This window comes from Chenopodium quinoa, unplaced genomic scaffold (assembly GCF_001683475.1).
Source record: "Chenopodium quinoa cultivar QQ74 unplaced genomic scaffold, ASM168347v1, whole genome shotgun sequence".
NCBI lineage: Eukaryota > Viridiplantae > Streptophyta > Magnoliopsida > Caryophyllales > Amaranthaceae > Chenopodium > Chenopodium quinoa.
In genome coordinates, this window is record NW_018742205.1 from 958102 (window position 1) to 982575 (window position 24474).

At 34.3% G+C, this 24474-nt stretch overlaps 1 protein-coding gene across 8 annotated transcripts; it reads left to right on the forward strand.

Annotated features, from left to right (window-relative positions):
* The first annotated feature begins 6913 nt into the window (after positions 1–6913).
* Positions 6914–21262, forward strand: LOC110727633. Of its 8 annotated transcripts, none has more exons than XM_021907228.1 (24): positions 6914–7597; positions 8606–8753; positions 9305–9368; positions 9497–9766; positions 9861–10075; positions 10193–10256; positions 10362–10648; positions 10749–11130; positions 11233–11333; positions 11429–11472; positions 11606–11795; positions 12137–12281; positions 13437–13567; positions 13672–15332; positions 15643–15743; positions 16888–17011; positions 17499–17572; positions 17747–17814; positions 17930–18023; positions 18120–18221; positions 18350–18423; positions 18550–18930; positions 19854–19955; positions 20756–21262. In XM_021907228.1, exons 3-14 carry the CDS (start codon positions 9323–9325, stop codon positions 13789–13791), a joined length of 1995 nt encoding a protein of 664 aa, XP_021762920.1. In that variant the 5' UTR covers positions 6914–7597; positions 8606–8753; positions 9305–9322; the 3' UTR covers positions 13792–15332; positions 15643–15743; positions 16888–17011; positions 17499–17572; positions 17747–17814; positions 17930–18023; positions 18120–18221; positions 18350–18423; positions 18550–18930; positions 19854–19955; positions 20756–21262. The 8 variants fall into 8 exon arrangements, with proteins under 8 accessions (XP_021762920.1, XP_021762937.1, XP_021762939.1 ...); XM_021907245.1 differs by having other exon boundaries at positions 13672–14507; positions 14600–15332; positions 19854–21262; XM_021907247.1 differs by having other exon boundaries at positions 13672–14507; positions 15185–15332; positions 19854–21262.
* The last annotated feature ends 3212 nt before the right edge of the window (positions 21263–24474 follow it).

Consider the following 24474-nt stretch of genomic DNA (forward strand, 5'->3'; position numbering starts at 1 on the left):
TAAACAAGTTGACAACCCCACCACCCTTTAATTTCACTTGATTTTCATAAACATCATAACTATCTTTAGGTTCAATGAAAGTGAATCAAACACAATCTTTTGAGTTTGGAAACACTTAGGTTTTTCTGTCCTTGTTATGGTACGTACTACGTAGTGGAGTGTGTTGCAATTTGCAAAGCAAAGGCCTTGTTCTATTTGTTCAGGTGTGAATGTGGCTTCCAAGACGTCCAATTCTTAGGTATGATAGGAGAACTATGTCCATGTTTACCTTGATAATGATTTTTGAAAAAGTTTTATACTAGTGTCCTAAAGTGCATGATGAAGTTCAACTTTGATTACATGTTTGTGTAAGACCACGCTAGTGAGTGTAATGACAATGTAAAAAGGTAAAACAAGTTTCACTTTAATGTCTTGGGTTTGGATGTTGATGTCGTTAAACTTTGTTGAATCCTGACTCGCTAAAATGTATTTTGACCACATATAACATAAAGAAAATTGTAATGTTGATAGATTGAAGCTAAATCAATTATATAAGGTGATACATATATCCTTGGGTTTGGATATATGTAGTCACCTAGCTTCCATAAAGCCGTAGGCGGCAGGCGGCAGGCGCCTGACTCATGTGATTCATGAAATGAGATTGAAGTGGAAACAAGAAGCCTTCAAGATGAAGGAAATCAACGTTGGAGCCCACAATCCTCAGCCCCACAACTTGGCGCAAAGAAGAAATTCCTTCAGAAGCCAATAGGGTCCCGTAAGGTAATGGGCCTTTCATCCCTTAGCCAGTATAATTAAGAAAACCACATTTACCTTATAATTTTCCTTTATTTTATTATAAAATCATTATCACTTTTTTTTTTTTTTTTTTGACACATACATAAATTCCCAATCTAATTTACAAAGATTTTTAAGTAACCTCTTATACTCTGTAATACCATAAATATATACTTCGTACGGAGAAACTTCATAATCTCTATTTTATGTACTTATTATTAAACTATTAGGATTACTTTGATCGTTCTTAAAAATTAGACAACATTTAAATTTAAGTTATACAATGAAAAGTTGTGTTTTAATTTTCTCATATTATTGTTAATGACATCTTTCACTAAAAGATTTGATGTAAACTTACATAAAGAAGGAAAGGTTTGATATATTCAAACTCAGATTTTTTAAGAATACCTTAATCAAGCTATATGCCATGTGGACATTTTTTTTTTACAGCAAAACAAAAGGGAGAATAATCCCTAGCAGTTAAACAACCTACAGACAAACAATGAAATAAAGGTAACAAGTCAGTGATCTTCTGAAGTAGCATTCTTTCTCTCTGGACGCCCATATTAAATCAGAATTCGCCCGATCGGGCACGTGTTTTTGAGGAGTGTTTAGCGACTTTTATTTTGCTTTAATTTAGGATTTGTTAGCTTAAGTATAAATAGGTTTTTATTAAGCGAAACGATTACGTCTTTTATTAGTTAATTTCCAGATTTTGGTTAATACTTTTAATTAATACTCTTGTTCTATCTGCTTTAGCTAGAGGATTTAGGTAATTCTTTTGATTTGGTGATACGACTATATCCTGTCAAGCGTCAAGAATGCCCAGTCCCCCTTTTCCCTTTATTTGAGTGAGGTGAAGCCAACCCTTCCAATAGACACCTTTGCCACTCTTATTTCCTAACCACCAGAATTTGGCAACTATGCTATTAATTTTTTTCAGCACGTTTGCCGGGCATTCGAAGACTAAGAGTATATAAGTTCCTAAGCTAGAGAGAACTGATTTAATTAGAGTAAGGCTACCAGCGTAAGAAAAAAAAATGGAGTTCCACGCATTTAATCTCTCCTTCACTCTGTCTACCAAGCCTCCAAAAATTTGCAGTTTTGAAGACCCAAAGTCAGCTGGGATACCAAGGTAGATCCCAAACCTGCTGCTTCTTTTGATTCCTAGCAGCTCACTGTACCTGCTGGTGTCATTATCACTTAAGTTGGGGCTGCCCAATAACACTGATTTGTCTTGGTTGATTACTTGGCCCGAGGCCTTCCAGTAAGTGTCAAGCACATTCCTTAAGGCTAAGACATTGCTTTCTTTTCCTTGTAAGAAGAAAGCCGAGTCATCTGCAAAGAAACCGTGACTTATTTTTGGTGCCTTTTGTGCTACATTAATTCCCACAATGCGACCATTTCTTTCTTCTTCTCTAATAAGCCCTGAAAGGCCTTTCATACATAGAATGAAAAGATAAGGGGATAGCGGATCCCCTTGACGAAGCCCACATTTTGAGTGATCTTTTCCTGGGGAGAGCCATTAATAATTACCGAGAAGGAAACCGAGCTAACACAGTTCATAATGGTTTTAACCATTAAATCAGGCAAACCAAACTTGTGCAATAATCTCTCTAGAAAGTCCCATTTGATTCTATCGTACGCCTTGCTCATATCCGTCTTTGTAGCCAATTCACCTTCAACACCCTTCTTTGTTTTCCTGATATTTTCTAGCAGTTCGTGAGCAAGTGTACCTTGGACATATGGTACCTTAATAAACTTAATAACATAACGTTATGTGTCATACTATCATTGGATGTGGCAATATTCTTATAGATTTATTATGTTATGCTTCAATAGTCCTAGAAGCTGTTCAGTTACATCCCTCCCCCCCCCCCCCCACAAAGGATTATTTTCTCTCTTGTATGATTTTAAATTTTTAATTAACATCGAATTGAAAGGATTTCCTGACTTACTAGTTACTACTCCATTCAAACACCGACACTTACTATTTGTGTATAAATTGATTCTGGGCTTCAATCATCAATTAAAGCATTAAGTTGATTTAGTCCTTAATATCTTGGACTTTCATATAATTTATAACGTAAGAAAAAATGGATTTTAATGTGATGAAATTTTTTCCTACTTCTAAGCCCCGTTCACTTCATCTTGTTTTTGCTAAACTGAAATTAATTTTACTGAACTTAGATTATTTTTGCTAAACTTCAATTATTTTTACTAAACTAAAATTAATTTTGCTGAATTGAAATTATTTTTATTGAACTTAAATTAATTTTGCTGAACTGAAATTATTTTACTGATTCCCTATTATATTTCTTCTTTAGAATTACTAATTTTTGCTAAATTGAAATTATTTTTACTGAACTGAAATTATTTTTATTGAATTGAAACTATTTTTACTGAACTGAAATTATTTTTACTGAATTAAAATTATTTTTATAGATTTTTTTTTAAGGTGAACTAAACAGGGCCTAAGAGTTTTTCATTTCTTTCACACACTTTCTTTCCTTCCTATCAAATCTCATACGAAGTATATAATTTACTTATAAATATACTAATTATATAATTTACATATAAATAAAATACAGAGTATGATTTATAGAAGTACGTATTTTGTATTTCTTTTCCGATCAATTCTGCTAAACTGAAAACGCACGTAGCAAAGATTTTATTTTTTCCCCTTATTATTATTGCTCCCAATCCAAACAATGGGAATAAAGCTAGAAAGAATCTGGCCACTTTTCATTTTTCTATAAAAAATAAATAGTTTGAGCTAGAAAATCATAATAATAAACATACAGTTGGTTTTCTTTTGTCCTCGCATTAGGACAATTTAATTGGTTTGACGGTGATACTTTTGCTATTGTTTTATTTTGTGGTCAAAAAAACCTTTCATAATCTTCTCTAATTTTATTTTTTTGTAAAGTCATCATAAAAATATAATACTTTTATATATAGTCTAAAGTTGAAGACATGATTTTTCACAAAAAGAAAATAGATTTGATAAGGTGGTTTAGTTATACTGTTTTATGCCCATTTTCTATAAGCATAATAGCATATGCTATTATGCTCTGACTGCATATAAAGTAACCAATAATTACAAAATCAGACAATCAGTGAGCTTACTTTTTTTTTTCGGAAAAATTGCTATATTTATTAATTAATTAATTGGCAACTACCAACAATAATAAATGATTAAAATAAGAATCATAGTTATTTAATTTATGAATGTTCGCACCAAAAAAAAAAAAAAAAATTAATTTATGAATAATGTAAGGATGAGATGTGACATTGGTGGTGGTTATATACTAGTACTTTGTATTATAGGCCCTAATTGTTTGTAGGTCAATTGAAAGATTTGATGCTTCCTCAAACAAATAGAAATCCCTTAATTGTGCGCCCTCCTCTCCGTTATGAGTTTGGGGAATAATATAAGTAACAACATACAAAGTATTTATGTAAAATGCTCTTCATAAAAAAAAATAAAAAAAAATAAAAAAAATAGTATTCTGTAAGTAAATATTTTAGTTATGAGTATTTATTCATTTAGGAATAATATAAGTATTTATGTAAAATGTTTTTCTTCAAAAAAAAAAAAAAGTATTTATGTAAAATGTTGGTAGATTTGTCTTGATGTATGCAATATATTATTTCAAAATCTGTAAAAACATTTATAATTACTATTAATATTCATATATGTACATTACAGATAAAAAAAAAAAAAAGGGAAAATAACTTATAGAAAGTTAGAAATATGTCCTAAGTGTATCCAAAGAGAGCATAACTGAGAGGATAATAATATGTGAGAAGGTGGTAGGAAGAAAATACCATTTTTTATTTATTTTTGGGTGGGGGGTAAAGCATAGCTTCTTGGCTTAGCAAATGCCATAATTATAGTTTGGCATGACCTAGATGTATACCTTGAGTTTTAAAAATGTTATTTGATAAAAATGGAAAAACAAAAGGCAACATTACAAAGGAAGTGGACTATATTGTATCGTGACCTAGTTCCTAAGAAAATTGGCATTAATATAAGATGATGTGATGTGACATAATTGACATTATATAACCATAATAATTAAGTTGTACTGTATTATTTAAAGGATATGACATGTCAATACAACACAATATCATATTTATTAATCATTTTTATAATATAGTATTAATTTTAAAAAATTAGGTCTGGATTTGGAGAAGGGGACAAGGTTTGGAGGCGGTACAATTACTCCACTACCTCAACCTCAATTTTCAAAACAAGCATAAAAATGATCTTTCTCTTTCAATTTCTCTCAACCGAAACAGGTGCACATATTTTTCCCAACTAATATTTCTTTCAATCTCCCCTATATATATGTTGTTTTCCCAACTAAAATTCCTTTTCTCCCCTATTTATATGTTGTTTTGATACTAGTACACTATCTATAAACACTACTAGAAATAGGTCGATTTCCAACGGACTGTTTTCGACGGATTTTTTTTTCGTCAAAAGTTTCCGACGGACTTTTCGATGGAATTAAAATCCGTTGGAATATAAGGCTTTTCGACGGAATATTCTGTCGGAAAATTACATTTCCGGCGGAATTAAAATCCCTCGGAACTTTCCGAGGGAATATTTCGGTCGGAAGATTACATTTCCGGCGAAATTAAAATCCCTCGAAAATTTACGACGGAATATTCCGTCGGAATATTAAAATTTCCGACGGAATTAAAATCCGTCAGAAATTTCTGACGGAAAATTCCGTCGGAAATAAGTAATATAAAAAGGAAAAAACCCTAAGAACAACTGATCTCTTTCATTCTCGCCTCCCTTCTCTTTCTCTCTCATCTCCTTTCCTCTCCTCCTTTATTTTGTGCGCCTCTTCCTCTTCTCCTCTTTTTCTTCTGTGAGCCTCTTCTCCTCTTCCTCTTCTGTGCGTCTTCTTTCCTCATTTCTCCCTCTCTCCTCTTCTCTTTCTCTCTCTTCTCTTTCCTCTTTTCTTTCTCTGTGTTCAACCAACAACAACAACAACGCTTTAACCAACAACAACAACGACTTCAACCAACAACAACCACCGTCAACCAACATCAACAACCGTCTAAGACAACCACCGTCAACCAACATCAACAACAACCACCGTCAACAACAACGGCGTAACACTCTCAAGGTTTTTTTTTTTATTTTTAGATCTAGTTTTAATTTATCTTAGATTTAGATCTAATTAGTTTTTTTTTTGTATTTGTAATGTTAATTGTATTCCTTTAGTTATTAATGTATAATTATCGGTTTTTTTTTTTAATTTTTATATGAAATTCTAATTAAATTTCGATTTGATTGATTTTTTTTATGGTTTTGATTGGTTTGTATTGTATTTTTCGATTTGTTTGGTTTAATTTTTGTATTGTATTTATCGAATTTTGGTTTAATTTATGTATTTTTTTCGATTTTTTTACTGTTTTTGTGGTTGTTTTTTTTCGATTTTTTTTTGGGGTGGCCGGTTGTCGTGGTGGAGCTGGCGAGGAGTGGTGGGGCTGGCAGGGAGTGGGGAGATTAGGTGGTGGGGTGACGGGGAAGGGAGAGGGGCTGGTGGTGAGTGGTGGTTAAGGGGGAGGTGGGGTAGTGGGGTGGTGATGATGTTGGGCTTTTTTTAAAATTATTTGGGTGGGGAAGTGGTGGCTGTATTGGGCGGGGTAGGGTGGTTGGGGTGGTGGTGGGTTTTTTTTTTAATTGCTATTTCCGACGGAATTTCCGTCGAAAGTTTCCGGCGGATTTGTATTCCGTCGGAAATTCCCGACGGACTTTCCGGTGGCCGGAACTTTCCCTCCTACGAGAAAATTCCGTCGGAAAACACTGTTTCGACGGAATTTACAACGGAAAAAGCCATTTTCCTTACAAAAGGTCTTCCGACAACCCGTTCTGACGGAAATTCCGTCGGAAACAGTGTATTCCGACGGAATTCAGGGTGTTTCCGACAGAATTATTCCGCCGAAAATGGCCTGTTTTCTAGTAGTGAAATTTGATACTCCATCGATTCTATATATCAAGCTGGACTCTCCAAAAAAACTGTATATTCCAGTGATGTGTGCGGGAGATTAGCACAGTGCAAGATTTATTCAACGATCGTAGCTTGATTTTTTATTAATGAATTGATTTGTTTTAAAAAAAAAAAAAAAAAAAAAAAAAGCTTCACCACTTGGTTGAACCTTCTCGTAACTAAATTGGCAATTGGCTAGAGTGGCTTCCTCACATTAATCACGTACATATTTTAGGGTTGAATAGTCGATACAGAGGTTTAGTTTCATAAACCATTAACATTGTTATTCGGCTGATTGCATACTTGTATGTAGGGGCGGAGTCACTGTGGGTTCATTAAGCCCACTAATTTTTTGAATTTTTTTTATAAAAACACAAAAACTGAAAAACGGTTAAAAGAAATATCTGTGTAGCCAATGTCAAGAAGTAAAGGTGTAGCTGAGTGGATTTTTTACCTCACATTGTATATGAAATTATGAGTTCGAATCCCATTACTCACAGTCACACTTTTTTGGTTTCTACATTACTGTTTATCACGAACAGTTTTCCACTTTTCCCCCAAATTCTAAAACCCTTATTCCCCTAAACTCCTACTCCCCTAAATCTCTCCAATCGCCGTGTGCCGCCCGCCGGCCACCTTGTAGTCCGTGACTCCGTGACGCATTCCGCCTTTAGTCGTCCTTCACCGGCCACCTTCGTTCAATCAATCAGTTCGTGACGCTTCAGTCCTTCAACATACCGCAATCGCATACGGCACTTCGATCAATCGGCTCACGGCGGCACGGCCTCTACCAGTCGACCTGGTGTCTGGTGAGCTTGCCTTTCCGGTTTCCTTTAATGCTTATTGCTGCCTTGCTGTGAATCTGTGATTGTGAATGTTCAATGCGAGTATGCGATAATGCTGTCTTTCTGTCTTTCATAATTTCATTGTTTTCAATTGTCGAAAACTCGAAATTGTCTAATTGTGATTTGTGAATGTTATTGAAATTGTCTAATTGTAGTTTGTGAATGTTGTGATTGTTGTCGAAATTCAGAAATTGTCTAATTGACTAATTGTGACTGACTGAATGTTGTCTTTTAGTTTTAGTCTAATTGCATTTGTTGTCTTGTTGAATTGCTGCCAAGTGCCTTGCTGCCTGTGACCTTGAGTGCCTGACTAAGTGACTAGTGCCTTGCTGCCTTTATTGTCGTATTGAGTTATTGGTAAATGATAATTGCTAATTTGATTGGGAATTTGAGATATAATGATATATAATGTAAAATTGTAGATTGTGCCATTGTGGTATAGTGATATATAATGAATTTGAGATATAGTGATATATAATGAATTTGAGATATACTCGAAAAATGCTTCTGTAGTTTTATATTTTTATTTTTCTATGTGTAATCTATTTGTAATTCATAATATGAACTTATGTACTTAATTTTTAATTATTATATTTTCATCCCTTTGTTAACTATGATTCCGAACTTCTGTAGTTTCGAACCCACACTTCGCAAATCCTGGAGATGCCACTGATCATAACCAAATTACTAATAATTACTAATCATTTAAATTATGAAGTGATTACGAAGTAAAGTAAGAGTTTAGATTTTGGATAAATAGATTTAAGTAGGAAAAAAATAAGAAAAAATTGCATATCGGAACGGATCGGGTAACCATTAATTTTAAAATGATACCCGATAACAAATTATCGGATTGGGTACCCGAACCGTCTTAGTTATCGAAACGGGTACCCTAATTTTCGGTTCGGTTACGGTTCGGATTTTCGGGTTTTCTGTTTTTCGGATAATTTTGCTCAGCCCTACTTTTAATAGGGATCCAAGGCGTCCAACCCATTGAATTGCTCTATTAAAGCGCATTCAACGTTCTCCATTGAAGCGCAGTTGCCGTTCTCCATTGAAGCGCAGTTGTCGTTCTCCGTTGAATCTAGTTCTTGTATCCCCCATTGAAGCAGCTTATAAGGTAAGTTGTTTGTATTTGTTATCATCATATCAAATATCACTAAAATTATGAGATAGTTGAATCAAAAATCCCTAAAATTATGAGATAATTGAATCAAATTTGGTTGCTAATGTATTGCACAACACTTTAATGTTAGCATTCAACTATGAAATCAAAGCTCTTTTCCCTGGGCCCAGGGCTGCCGCCCCTCCTCAGGGACGGGCCTGATTGTAATCACTAATGAGCAATTATGTTGCGAGAGAGACTTATGAGTCTAATTTGAAAATTGAATCAAATGTATTTTTTTCCCCTATGATTATGTGAATTTGATTATTGAATCAAATTTGGTTGCTAATGTGTTGCAAAACCCTTTAATGTTTGAATTAAACTATGAAATAGGCTACATTTACAACGTTTGACGGTGATTGTCTCACAAAAAAGTATTTTTTTTTAAAGATAGATGAAATGGAATAATTTCCCCCTTTTTTAAGAAATTTTTTTTGATATTGTTTTATGTGATTTTGAGACTCTTAAATGTTTAAAATATTTGATGATTTTTATTTTTCTTTCAGGAATTTGCTTGTCTTATCATGGATTCTTTGGATGATCCTTTTGCTGAACCTGTGGTTGCCAAAGGTAATTTTATAATAATCCCATGTATTTTTTCGAAAATTGGTTACATTGTGCCTTTGTTTTGTTCTTGCAATGTAATGTGGAAGTCTAGGGATTGAGCATTAGTGTATTTTGCTCTTTGGCATTGGCAGCTCCAGCTATCGATAGGTTTCAGCCTAAGGCTAAGCCACGACCCAAGAAAGGACCATCTGTCGCGGTAAAAGCAACCAAAGAGCCGCCTGTAACATCAGTTCTGCAATTGAATCAGTCTAATGATAATGTAGAAAAGAAGTTAGAAGATCTTAAAAGTTCATCCTTAACAGAAAATGAAAGCTCAGGATTGCCAGCTGAGGCTCAGGAAGTGTCTGGTTCTGCTGTTACTGGGCATTCAGAAATTGCTGGTCCATCAACAAAAGAAGCTGGTTGGCATTTAAAACTTTCCTTTAAAGCACTCTTACATTCTATTGTAAGATGAATTTGACTAATGGTACTGACTGAGAACATGTCCAACTTTAGAGACACCAACGGCGAATGCACCCGGTGTTCACAGTGAAAAGGAGCTATCAGATTTCCATAGTGTTTCTTCTGCCAGTGTTTCGCTTCTCAGGCCATGTAATGCACTAGCTGCTCCTGATCAGCATGAGGATCAGACGTTTGAAAATCAAGAAGTCTATAAGGAGTCCATGGAATGTGGTGATGATGGAGACTTACAGATAGATGTTGAGCAGCTGGTAAGAAAAGATTATTTCACAGTGCTTTCTATCGGTTTTTTTCTCTTTCTTGCAGGTTGACTTGAATTTGTTTGATGCTTTGTCTAAGTATATTTTCTGTCATACCATATGAAACAGGAAGCAGGGGATTTTTCTTGTCTCGACAGTACAGATATAATGACTGAGGGTGCTGCTGCTTCTGGTACTGCCAAATGGAAATTTTCTATATATATATATATATATATATTTTGAAATTCCCCTTGTTTTCTTCTTATGCTTAACTTTGGTGGGATTTATTGTGTGGCAGGAACAAGAGCTGTTAAGTTCAAGCCCAAGCCTAAGGCACAAAGTGATAGACGGAAGAAAGATTCAGCTGAGGCTGTTTCTCATCTTCCGCATTCTCAGAATCTCCCTTCTGAAAGTGAGCATATGACAAGTGATGGTTCAATTCATGCCAGAGAACCCAACACTGTGTCCGATGTTGTACATATGAGGCTTGATGGCAATTTTTCCTTAGATCCTTCCGTGTATCAACCTGATACTGTAGTCTCTGAAGATATAGATTCATTGATGCCTGAAAAATTACCACAACAGGTATTAAGACTGTCCTGACTAACTATTATACATTGTTGATGGTGATCCCTATTTAAACCTGAATTTTACATCATCACCATTTTGTTGATTTGGCTTTTAGAGTGGTGAGGACCATAGAGAACAGAATTCATATGATGCTTTAGGCTCTTCTGCCAAATCAGTAGATGAAGGGTTTTTGTCAGCATTTGAAGGAAATGAAGATGGATATGAACCCCTAGATGGAATAAATGGTGGATTCAACAACATATACAGCTCTTACGACAAAGCATCTGATAACTCAGCCTTAAATAGAGATGAAAATAATGACGGTGATCATATTGGCGAAGAGACTTTGCAAAAGAAACAGCCACGAAAGTCGAAGAAAGTCACAGTTGAAAATAATAAACCGGCTAGAAAGAGGAAGAAGGCAACCCAGGAACTTAATGAATCTGTTGAAAAACCTCCCAAGAAGTTCCCTCGAGCAACTCGACGAAAAAGATGTGGTAATTTCTGCAGTGGATTTCTTGTAAATTATACTGCATATTGATGCACGCTTTTCAAGTTTTTTGATGAATTCTTTGCATGCAATTTTCCTTCTTGTGTAGTGGACAAATCCTTGCTTGAAGCACCAGAGGACGAACTGGACCTTCAAAGGGTTCCAATCAGGGATTTGATCATACTTGCAGAGTATAAAGAGCGCCAAGCTGTAAGTAGTTATTCTCCTCCAATGCTTTGTATGTTTATTACTGTATGTGGTATTAATTACATGATTGCATTTTCTGTTTTGATTCTTCATTGCAGAAGAAAGAAGCAGCAGCAGCTATGCCACCGCCAACCAGTGAGAGGTAACAGAATAATAATGCTAGCTTGGACAATCGTACTGTTTTTTTTTTTTTTTTTTTCCTTTTACCTTTTAGTTATATTTTCTTAGGACTGTCTTTCATCGCAGTCTATTTTCTGTTGTATATTCCTCTGCAGGAATAATAACCTGTCGCCAGAGGACCTTCCGTATGATGATAATGAGACATTTGATCAAGATGGAGATACTTATGATAATCCTTCGACTTTAAGGGTTCAAAAAGATACAGGCTACTTTAATTATCAGTCATTCATGACAAAAGAAACGAGAGCAAGGTGGACAAAGCAGGATACTGAATTGTTTTACCAGGTATTTTTCTAAACAAAACCTTTAGAGTGCACCAGTTATTCTTTTATTAAATATTTTTATATATGGTGTGAATGTTATTTAATAAATTTTGGAAGGTAAGAGTTGTAGAGCTAAGGAGGACTTTATAAACAATACAACAGACTAAGAATTTTAAGATCCAGCAGCTTTCTGTCAACTAAGCTACTAATGTCATGGAGAATTTTCTTTCCTTTACCTTCCTTAAAAAAGAAAAAGATGCAAACCCACACGTTTATGTGATTTAATACCTGAACCCATAAATTTTGTAGTATGTTTTTGGCTCTTTTATTATCTAAACTTTACTCTGTCCTTATGTGCTGTAGTCTCTCAGTCAATTTGGATCTGACTTATCAATGATTCAACAACTTTTTCCTGGGCGCACTCGGCATCAAATCAAATTGAAATATAAAAAGGAAGAACGCCAAAACCCTATGAGGGTTCATGATGCTTTGACTAGTAGAACACAAGGTATCTGTCTGTAATTTACTTTAAATTGTGAACTGTTAAATATCCATGTTGTTCATCTTGCTTGGTATGCTGATTTATTGAATTTAGTTTTATCCTGAAGTGTGCATCTTTTGAAGGGTTTATATATTTTAAGATGAAAGGCATATGCCATCCTCTATGGTAGAGATTGGAGAAATATGGTGCATTAATTAGCAGATTTTAACCTCAGGATTTATTTATTTATTATTTTTTACATTTCAGGTTTCCTATGTTTGTCTAAGTATGTTTAGGATCTAGGATGGTAGGAATTTACATGTTTGACTGCAGGCCTGATGTAATGCCTGTAATCAGGAAATAGATTTGCTTTTGTGGTTGTTGATTATAAAGATGAGGATTGAGGACCCTATAGTTTGAGGAAGAAAAAAAATTTCCATCTTATTGCGGCTGAGCAAGTGAGCTTATGAAACCTGTGTACGTACATCTCAAGTCCATGACACAGTGGAGTATCCAGTGGAGAGTGATGTAGTTTGGTCTTAACCAAACTGACTGGAATCATTATGCAAATGGGTGGAAATATCCCTTTGAACTTGTCCTTAGGCTTGTTATCTTAGTAAAATCTACTGTTGGTACTTCTAAGAACTCCGGAAGATCTGTTCAAATGAGTCCTTAGTCCTTACTAATTTCTGAATCGGCTTTTTTTGTTTGATGTGTGGCAAAAGCTAACTGCTAACTTTTTAAAAGAAGAAACTAACTTACTATGTGATCATACTATTTTTAGATAAGCTAGAAAAATGTACTGGCACAGAGAGGAGTACTGGCTTTTAGTTAGAAAAATGTACCCTTGTTAATATGCTGGTCCCCCATGGAGATAATATAGTGCTATCTGGTTATTCAGAGGCCAATGATTGCGGTGAATTCTTTCAGCAGATCGAGCCTGCATTTAGTTTTATCAATACGAAGAGCTCTTAGGCTTGTTACATTAGTTTTCTAGGAAGGAAATTTGGACTAGGGAGTTGAACAACTTAAGTCAGGATTTTATTGTTATTATGCTGATCTCCCAATCTTCCATGGAAATAAAATAGTACCAGGTGTAGAAAACATGACCCTTAGTGGATATGCTCTCAGCTCATTGATGATTCCAGTATTTATAATGCATGAAATTCATTTTATCTGCAGATATCTCACATTTCGAGCTCGTAATCAAAAGGCTGCAAGAACAAGCTGCACAAGACGAAAAGATTGATAATGATGATCCAGTTTGCGTAACAGGCAAGGACGAAGGGCCAGAGGAAGTTTCCAACGCTAATGTATGTACCATTTATTCAGTTCCATTTATTATATCTTAAGTTGGTACTCTGGATGCATGCATCTTACTGAGTTCTTACAACTTTTGGCGTTGGTGAAATCACAGGAAGATGTTGCAAATGCCAAGCAGAACGAAGAAGCTCACGTTGTTGATCAAGAGTCTCCCAAGTTGCATTACAGTGAAGATGAGGACTATGATTGGAGCTCATATAAAAGTGAATTATAGCATTTAAACAAATTCACCTTTTCTATTCCTAACACCCTTTCTATTTTTTATGATGATGATGACACCTTTATTGATAGTTTGGATGACAACCAAATGCACGGGGAAGTACTAATTCCTAGGTAGTAAGTTAGTAACAGCTTGATCTGATTATAAAAAGTGGAGCTTTTTTAAAAATTCTAGTTCCCACAAAATGGGGAAGTTAATTATTTGACCTCATTATGTTAGTGGAACTTTATATGAGAATTCCAGCTTCTTATAATAGTTATTCAAACAATTTTACTTGCTTTTAGGAAGTGAAACTGCATAGCAATCAATATATAATTACTAAATAATAATAATCTATAATAATAACCCTTATAAAAGTTGAAACTCCCTACTATTTGCTCTTTACTGTGCTTAGGAACAGTAATTTCTTGCGCTTTTACTCTACTGCCCCCAACATTAATGAATTGCCCAATCTGCCCCTGCTTGCATTGACTTGCACAGTAGTTTTCTTTGGTCGGTTCCTGGTTTCCTCCCTGCCTTTCGTTTTGCCGCCTCTTCACGAACTCCCTCAAAACCAGTTATCTTTCTGGCTTTCTCTCTCCTTCCCTCCATTTTCTCTCTCCTCCCTCCATTTTACATTTCCTGAGCATAGCTAACATCGCAAGAATGGAGCAGCAGCGGTGAAATCAAGGGCGGCGGCTCAACTAACACAAGAATGGGGAGATATTCAGGTTCGAGCTTGAGGAACTTGCTAATCAATCTGATTATTTTTCCTTTTATTTGACTGATTTAATTTTTTGTTTATTTCTGGGTTTTTTCGCAGTTGGATTTTTTGGGGGTTACAGAAATTTCTTCCCTTTTCTATGAATCTCGATTTTTGATTTTTTTTTGGCTTAGGATTTTAAAATTCTTTTGGTTTTTCTGCTTTTTTTTGTTTTAATTAGATAGGATTTGGGAGATTGATGATTTTCAGGTTTTTTTTTTTCTTGGTAATGCCGGTTCTGGTGATGGTAAATTGGGCGTGAAAAATAGCTTCATCAGCTTCAATGATGGAGGAGAGAGACTGTACTAATTTTGGCTCACTAGAATAATCGAACACTTCCTTTTTCTCTCTCCTCTCCCAGAAAAAAAAAAAAAAAAAAAACCCCATTTTCAAAACCTTAATTTCACCTGCAAATCTCCTCACTCCTTTGCCATAATCTCTCTCCACTTTGATTGCAATCTAATTGCAATTGAAATTGTCTACCAACTCCTTTAATACATTCGTCTTTTCGATCCAGATTTCGCAGTATTATACTTAATTTTAGTGATTGTTGAATTTATGATTGGTTTTCGGTGGTTGTGATTCTCTCGAATCGATGATTTGATCGGCGAATTTTCGAGAATTTGGGGTTCTGGTTTTGTGTAGGGTGGTCGAAATGGCGGCACCAAACCCAGGGGATCTGTTTGATACGTATTTTAGGAGAGCTGATTTGGATCAGGATGGTAGAATTAGTGGGGCGCTGAAGCCGTCGCTTTCTTCCAGGGTTAATTTGCCGAAGCAAGTTCTCGCGCAGGTTTTTTTTTCTTTTCTCTTTCTATTGAATTTTCTCTCTCCTGGTTATTTGGTGGTTTGTTTAGCGACTTTGAATTTGATGTTTTGGTGAATTTGATCTAAATTTATGATTGTCGAAAAGTTGTTTGGCATTTTGTTGGTTAATTATGACCATTTTCAGGTTGAATTTGTTATTTGATTTATGAGGGTTGTCGTTGGATCATCAGAACTGGTAGAGTAGTGAGATGGGATTATTGGCTAGAATGTTTGATGGTGTTTTTAAAAGCTCACTCAATTGACATGGTTGTGAATCTTGTGATTGATTTTAATAGAGGAAATTTAGCAAGCAGCGGTGAAATCCAAGGCAATGTCTTAACAATCAGAAGAATTGGATGAAATACTACATCGCCAATCTCCTATCCAACAATTATAGGTACACTTGCCAAATTTCTCCTCTTTTTATAGCGTTTCTTGATTATTTTATATCTAGGTTTTCTTCATTTTCAATCAAATTATATTTTTTTTTGAAACAACTTTCGATCAACTTTAGGCTAACCCTTCTATCGCCTTGCATCATCAGTTCATTACTCTTTAAACAATGGAATTCATGGTTTGCTTATTCTCGATTACTCTATACTTAGTTAGAAATCGGTAATTATGATAGTTGTGAACCCTTGTGCTCAAGGAGTTAAAAGCAGCCGGGTGGTTCTTTCTGTTTCCTGTAACCAACATATTAGGTATCTTATTTTCTTAGTTCTTGTTCTCATGTTGTTTATGTATTAAAGTGATCTTGTCAAGGTATAATATTGCTTTCTTATTTTTGATTTGGAGTGCTGATATTAATTTCAGATGCATTGAAATATATATATTTTCTGATTTTTAATTGAATTCATCTTATGGAATTTATATGTTAGACAAAATAATTAATTATTTTGCTTTTGGATTTTGTAAAATTTGCTAATTTCTATTGGAAATACTACGCATATGATCGTTGTGAGCAATTGTATCTTTGTACTGGGGCACGTCAAATATATGATCATTGTGGGCAATTTACCCTGGTCCATTTCCTTTTCAATTCCTATCTCTTTTATCTAAATTTTCAATTAGTTTCTTCCTCCGCACCTAATTTAAAGGGAATAATAAACCTTTGCCACAATGTTAGTTTGACCAGTTACTTGAATTGCCAAAAGAAAATTTACTTGTAGTTTGGAACATGATTTGGGAGATTTTCGGGAGAATCGAAGGTGGGTGTTTGGTATGATTGGCTTGAATGTACATCTAATACCTAACATTGCCTATTATAATAATATAGTTGTTAAGGGTTGTTAAAGTACAAATTCTAACTGTTATATTTTGTTGTTTGATGGGTTTTTAGTATGAAAACTTTATAGCTTAGATACATTAATATGCTCTTTTTTCCCCTTTTTCTGGTAACCAATTATCAGTAACACCCTCTATTATTGTATAGAATTGAACGACAAAAAATGCTTTGGGGGCTCTGAACTTCTAAACTTTCTCCTCACAAGTATTTCGAACACTGTGAGTAATTACTGATTTTTTAAATTGTGTTTTGGAAGATATGCGAGCTCTCGACGAGTTGAGGAAGCTGAAATTGTTCTTCAAGGATGAGAGCAGCCATGGTCTTTCAGTTTCGGATCTCTATGAACTTATTCAGCATGCTGACAATGTGTTACCGAGGCTGTAAGTCTTAATCTAAGAACTCATTTTCGTAATTGTGTATTGAATGTTGCTATTGGAAAAATTGGAAGGCTGAACTCATTTTTGGCTATTTATGTGTTTTGGTTTGTGATTAGAGCTATCATTGTTCTGGAAGGTTACATGTAGTTGGTTATTTTTGTAGGGAGGGGGAGTGCGGAAGCAATAAATTTTAAAGAGTAATTTGCTAATCATCATATTATGTTTAACAATTGTCATGCTTTACAGCAACTTTGTTGATCATCATGTTAGTACAAGAGAACAAATTTCTCTCTAGGACAGTATAGAGGGTGTGACTTTACAACATCACAATTTGATCCTGATGTCAGTACTCTTTTTTAATTTAGAAACTAAATTTTCTTCAAAATCTTTTTCTATTATTGCATGGTTTTGTTTTTTTTATTTTTTTATTTTTTTCCTAATTTTTTTTAAAAAAAACATTAACATGTTTTGTTTGTCATAATTCATTCAGTTAAGCTGTGTTACAGTCTAACAGAGCATTTTGGTGATGATGATGCAACTCAGATTGATTTAGACCTTGATTAGGTAATTACATGCTCATCTCTTTATTTGCTTACATTACTGATTTGACTCTGATTCAAAAGGATCATTTTTCTTTAGCCAATATTGTCAGTTTCTTGTGCTGGTTTACCCTATGTTTTACAAGGTTCTTTTGAATATAACTTCTTGATTTTGGTGTTTCCAAACTATTTTCTTTAGATGAACTTTCACTTATCGATCTTGTTTCACGACTACTTCAGTATTCACCCAGTCTTCGTTCTACTGCAGTAAGTAACCATCGTCACCCATCACCCCTTTTTTCCCCCACTTTTTTTTTGCACAATCTCTTTTGGTCATTTTTAATTTCTTATTTCCTTATTTGACCTTGCCTTTATGTAACAGCCTCCCTCCCCTTCCGAGCAAAAAAAACTTTTACAGGAAATGATGGAATGAGTTGAATTCAAGGAAAAATGAGTCCATCTACATTAAATTTCCTGTAAGTAATTTTGTTAAAATATATTTTATGGTATTACCTGTTCGTAATTTTTTTGCAAGTTTATAACCTGAACTTACCTTTTCCCCTTACTATTAGTTTGCAGTTGGATGCATGATTTCTTCCTTTCTTTGATGAGCTTATGGTTCCCAATACTCGCCTTGCAAACGGTTGCCCACTGTCACCTTTTTTCAATTTCGTGTAAGAAGTATGGACAGTTAGTATTACATTTGACGTCAATTTCGTTATATGTTCACTAGCTGAAATAAAATAAGAAATTGATTCTTGAGCTAATCCATGTGGGTCTAAATTTATTGCATGAATTTCAGTATTCCACGTGACAGATCAATTTGTTAACAAGATTACTACTGATGATGAAGCTCTCATTCAGTACATTAAGAAGGTTTTTTTCTTTTTTCTCAACACTGTACTTTCACTTTTTTTTTTTAACATTTTATGTTACATTGCTACAAGTACTTGAGGGAAAATGAAGAGTTCTTATAAAATTGTTATGGTTGAAATTTTGAAGGTTATATCCAAGAGAAATTCAGAAGAGGCGTAAGTATGCCCAGGGAGGGAGGTGAGACCTTGACATGTTGTAATGAAGCACACGGCCTTGGAGATGACTATGACAGATCAACCCGGCTTACTATCTGAAGTGTCAGCTGAGCTTGTTGAGCTGGGGTGCCATATCAGTGCGCTGGGGTGCCATGTCAGTGCCTGTGTTGCATGGACCCACAAACACCAGGGTGCATGCATCATCTACGTGAATGACCAGGAATTGAGCAGACCTACAACTGATCAGAAATGCCTTTTTCATATATCTACACAACAACAAGGCCTTTTTTGAGCTGAGCCTAAGTATCGAGTTCAAATTGCAATCATTTTAGTAATGTCTACATCAATGGAGGTATAAGTTTTTTTTTTTTTTTTTTTAAAAGAACTATACATAGGGAAATGGATAGCTTCAATATGAATGTAGTTGACATGATGATGATGCGTGTATGTTTGCGAATCACAAGCATTATATAAGTATTTGGTGGTAGATAAGGTTAAATATGATCATTGTGAATACAATGTGGTGAGATGTTAAATTGACTAAACGAGAGTGAGATTGGGCTATTGTCTTTGTTTTCTTGTTAGATTACAAGCTCTTTTTGTACTGTATTGACTTGATGCTATTGTCTTTGTTTTCCAATATATGAAATGATGCTGCCTTTGGTTTGTCCAATTATAGAGCAATTTCTTAATTTGCTTGTAGTTCTGAATCTAAGGGAGCTTAGTTATTGGAGTTACCTTGTAACTTAACAACAAGATATTTTTTTTTTAATGTTTGTAATCTTTAATTAGATAATTGGAATAATAGGTGTTAAATTTTGTTTGAATTGAAAGGGTTTCTAAATTTGTTGTTTGAATAATCTTTTATTCTCATCTAATTAATCGGAATTGGTTTCTAAAAATGCTAATTGCTACTAAATATTTTAAAAAAAAAAAAATTTAAAAACATAAAAAAAAAAAAAAAAAAAAAAGCATAAAAAAAAACTGGAATTGCTTGCTTCAGAAACAAATTGATTATAAGGTCTATGGTGATTTAGGTCATCTTTGCTGATGGAACCTTCATTGATGGTAGTACAAGTGAGCTGTCATGTGATGGACCACTGAGGGAGCCGTTTGCGTATTCTATCAGTTCTTTACTTATAATCCAACTTTTGGATCTATCTCACATCGCATGTTTTTCTTATTGCAACAATGAACAAATTTATGGTGTTCTTTATTTATATGGGATGTTTGAAGTCATGTTAAATTGAATTGGGATGCCTGAATCTGATGCAGGGTGGTACTCTGGGGATTGGTTTTGGGAGAGGTTCTTAAATCCATGAGTTAGAGCAGAGAAGCCAGTAGCATTTTTCTTCCAGAATTATTCTTTTAGCCGAGGTAAGGAGAATCCTTGTGGCACTTTAAATCTGTAGCGTTAACCAAAGAAATTCGATAGCATTTGGGACCCAAATCTTTCATAGTAAATTCTGAGCTGAGAAGAGAGAGAGAGAGAGGTAGAGGGGAGCAACGAGAGTGAGCTTTTAATCGATTGTTTTAAAAGTATAAGATGACTATAGGCAAGTAGGAAGATACTTCCTTAAATTTACATAGCCTTCAAAAATAATTTTGAGGAGAGCGTGGAGAAGGAAGGTAGAAGGAGAGCAAAATACCTTTAAGAGGCATAGTGATCATTTTAAAAGTTAAAGCATAAGACAACTATAAGCAAGAAGGAAAATACTTCCTTAAATTTGCGTTGCCATTAAAAATAATTTAGAGGAGAGAAAGGAACAATAATGAGAGGGAGAAGGAAGGTGGAAGGAGAGAAAAAACACTTTTAGGAGACGATTGTTAGAGTGTAGTAATAGCAGCAGCAGTAGTAATAGCAGTAACAGCAGCAGTAGTAGTAGAAGCAGCAGCAGTGGCAATAGCAGTGACAGTGACAGTGGTAGTAGTAGTAATGGGAAGAGTAGTAGTAGTAGTATTAAAAGTAGTGGGAAGAGTAAAAACACGTAGAAAGACTATAAATTCCACAAAATCATAAAAGAGAAGTGATTAATGGACAAAGAGGAAAAGGAAGGAGGAAGGGAATTCGGAAGAGACTTTCTAAAACACAAGTGAAAGCAGGTAAATAAATATATTCTTATTGTTGTATAAATTACACTAACATTTTAGTACTCTTAATCTCATAATGAAAGCAGGTTTCAAATAGGTTTAGTATTGAATTCAAAATCTTCATCGGAAACCACATCTAAATTAGCAAGGTAGAAGCCTTGGGGATCTAAAGACGAGATAGGAATATGTTGGGAAGCTGAACGTCAATATTCCAAGGTGATCATGATTTGAACCAAGGTCAATGTTAACTAAGATATGGTATTCTTGGAAAATTTGACAACCTTGGGTTTTTAGTAATAATGGAGCTCTTTCCTCTCCTATCCCAAGCAGTGTAAAGCATGAGTATCCATATCTCATGGGAAAATGGCATGGAATTGTGTAACTAAATTTTAATATACTGTTGGTTTCTCTCAACTGTAATATGTAATCCTGCGTATAGATATTAGGTTGGAGAAATTAGCATTATTTACAAGACAGGGATTTTTCATGTACTTTTTTTTGGGTAGTAATTCCTGTACTCTTTATACCTTTATATTCCTGTATAATTAATTGGTTATAAACATTTATTTAGAAAACAAATTTGCATTTTTAGATATTGCAATATTTGTAACATAAAACACAGTTGTAATTAGTTAAGCATTATCCAATCCATCAAAAATTATCACCACACGTTTATCAAATTTGGGCTATTGCACAGTTATTATTTTTTAAGCAACATCTAGAGAGCTTGTTTTATGCACCCAGGTGTATTGTACACCAATGAGTATTTTGTTCTTATTTTGATGATTGTTTTTTATTTAATCATGAAATGAAGAGCAAATAATAACCTTGGGTTACTTAGGTGTACGGTACACTCGAATGTATGTAACAAATTCTACATCTATAAAGTCTTATTGATATATAGGGCGTTTTTAAGATAGCATTTCTAGAATATGATTTATTTTAAAAAGAGAAATACTTGACAAACACAATATCAAATACGAATGAGTGACAGTGTGAGTGGGGGAAGGGGAGGGGAGGGGAAGGGATAAATAGAAGGATGTATTCTAAAATTAAAGAAGTAGATAGTTTAGAGGATAGAGAGAGAGGAGAGAAAAAAGAGAGAACTTTTAACGAATTGATTGTATTAAAGTATAGGACAAGTACAGGCAAGTAGGAAGATATTTCCTTAAATTTACATAGCCTTCTAAATAAATTTTGAGGAGAGCGAGGAAAAGGGAATGGGAAAGGGAGCAGGAAGGTAGAAGGAGAGCAAAACACTTTTGGGAGGCAAAACTTGTGTTTTTGCGTATATTGATTTATAGTCTTTTCTTAGAACACACTTCTTTCAATAGTTAGTTTTTGTATGGTGATCTTGTAAAACTCTTTATTAAATGTTGAATATTAATACTATATTACGATTATTTTACATACCATTTATTGTAAAACTCTTTATTTAATGTTGAATACTAATACTAAAACGTTCAACCTTATGGTAGAATTGTGCTAGATTCACAAGTAAATGTTTTTTAAAATGTTTATAAACCATATGAATCAAGTGTTAAACTGTAAACGAAGATGTAAAATGGTTAGAAGGGGTATGAAAAGAAGGGAACGAGATATCAAGTAGGGATTAACTTTGGAAATTATGCTAAATCATTAGGTAAGGAAGAAAGGAAGGATAAACTAGAGAGAGAGATAAAGAGAAAGAGAAATTAGAGAGAGAGGGAGAGGGAGAGAGAGAGAGAGAGAGATTTCAAGGTAATAACAACAGTGAAAGGAAAGGGAGGGGAAAGAAAAAGAGGGAAGGGAAAGGGAGGTGAGGGAAGGGAAAAGGTGATATTTCATTTTCCTTCTAAATCTCTCAAACAATGGAGGGATTTGATTTATTAAAAAGGGAAGGAAATGGATCCTTTAATTTCCTCATCTTCCATTCTTGCATTAGATATCCAAACAAAGGATATACATCCCTCTTTTTTTCTTCATCTCTCTTTATCCAAGCATAGTGTTACTGTTTAATTGTGAAATTGAAGAGGCTACGAAGTAGGGAAATTGAGAGAAATTAGGAGTATGAAAATGAAGAAAGAAAAAGGTTGAGGGGCTTCAACAAAGGAGAAAGAGATGAACATTTTAGAAGACCATTTTTATAATGTAATAAAGGAAAAGATAAATAGTATTTTTCATAAAGATTCTAAAATTTGTAAAACCATATAAGTGATCAATTAGTAAAATGTAAAGAAAGATGGAAAATGAAAGAAGAGCAAGTGAGAAAGGGGCCGGCTAATGAGAGCGACTGTTAAAAAGCAATAAGTTAATGATTATTACAAGTTGGAAGATTAAGAGTATGAAAATGAAGAAAGGTGTCATCCAACAGTCAAATAACAACAAATAAAACATAAATATCAATATACATTTACATTATAAGTCAAGTGTTACACTATAATATCAATTCTATAGTGACTTGGGCATCAACTATGAACAAAGAATCGAACTTATTTCTAATGAGTAAAATTACGAAACACGTTATATACAATGTTTTTAACCATTCACATGCATACAAACCTAAACACATTACAATCATTAAAGCATATCCAATTAACATAAACCAAACTTGCATGCATTTTAATAATCTTCAAGATAACACATTTATTAACATGAACAAATTTACATATCATAGCGTTGGGGGGCGCGCGCACCAACAACTAGTATAACTAAATATTAAAACAGACACTAAGAGTAACACGTGTCATATCTTGGTGTTGTTTTTTCCTTCAAAAGTTAGGGCTAGGGTTTCGAGGTTTCTAGTGTAAGTGGTTTTGGGTTGTCGGGTTGGACGGTTCTCTCCTCTAGTTTGTTCCCTTTCTTAAGTATGTTTGTTCTTAGTATTTATCAGAGTTTACTTGTCTTAGTTTTTGTTATGGTATATTTTAGCCCCCGTTGGTTGTTTTCCGGGCTATTTAGTTGTTTTGGCTATAGTATTTTGGATGGTTGTGTGCAGTGGGAGTTAAGCCCCTTTGTTAAGGACAGTGGGGTGTTTACTGTGGTAAGAGAGGTTACAAGTGCGGTTGTTGGGGGTTTGAACAAGAAGTTGGCCTTGGCTAAGGTGATGTGTGTATGTTGTTAGAGTGGTATGGGTTTGGTTTCTCTTCCCTCGGATGTAATGATTTTTTTGGTCATTACTCCTGATTCTTATTATCTGAAGCAGGCGCCCAAACTTTGTTTTGGGGTTTCTCAAGCCTCAACGTTGTCAAAGCTTTCTTGCCAACAAGGAAAGCCATTGATTGGAAGATCACTAGTTCAAGTGACTTGTTTGATGACCTTACTTGGTGATGAGTTGATCCCGCCAGGTAAGGAAGTGCTAGCCATGGTCAAACAGTTTCGAGCCCCTCCGTTTCTCTCTTCATGGAATGTAGTATGTTGTTGCTCCTTGGTTTGTAAGGAGTTCCTTATCTGCAACTTATCCGGCCAATTCAAGTTTATTTTCGTCTTTAATCTCAAAATTTGTTGTAATGGCTTTAGTGCTAAAAGCCATAGTTTAAGTTTAAGTTCTTGTTCTGTAGGTTGTAAACTCTGATTTAATGAATATATTTGCTCTTGTCAAAAAAAAAAAAAAAAAAAAAAATTGATACAACTATAATACATTGATTCTAAATCTTTTATATTATCTTTATGACAAAAATATTCCTTTTTATTTGGTGTTTAAAATTCTTTCATGCACATTTACTTTAAAATATTTTTCCAACTCCTTTTTAATTATCTATAAACAGAGTAATGTTAGATTTTGCCAAAAAAAGTAATACTCTAATAAAATTGATTCATATTATTG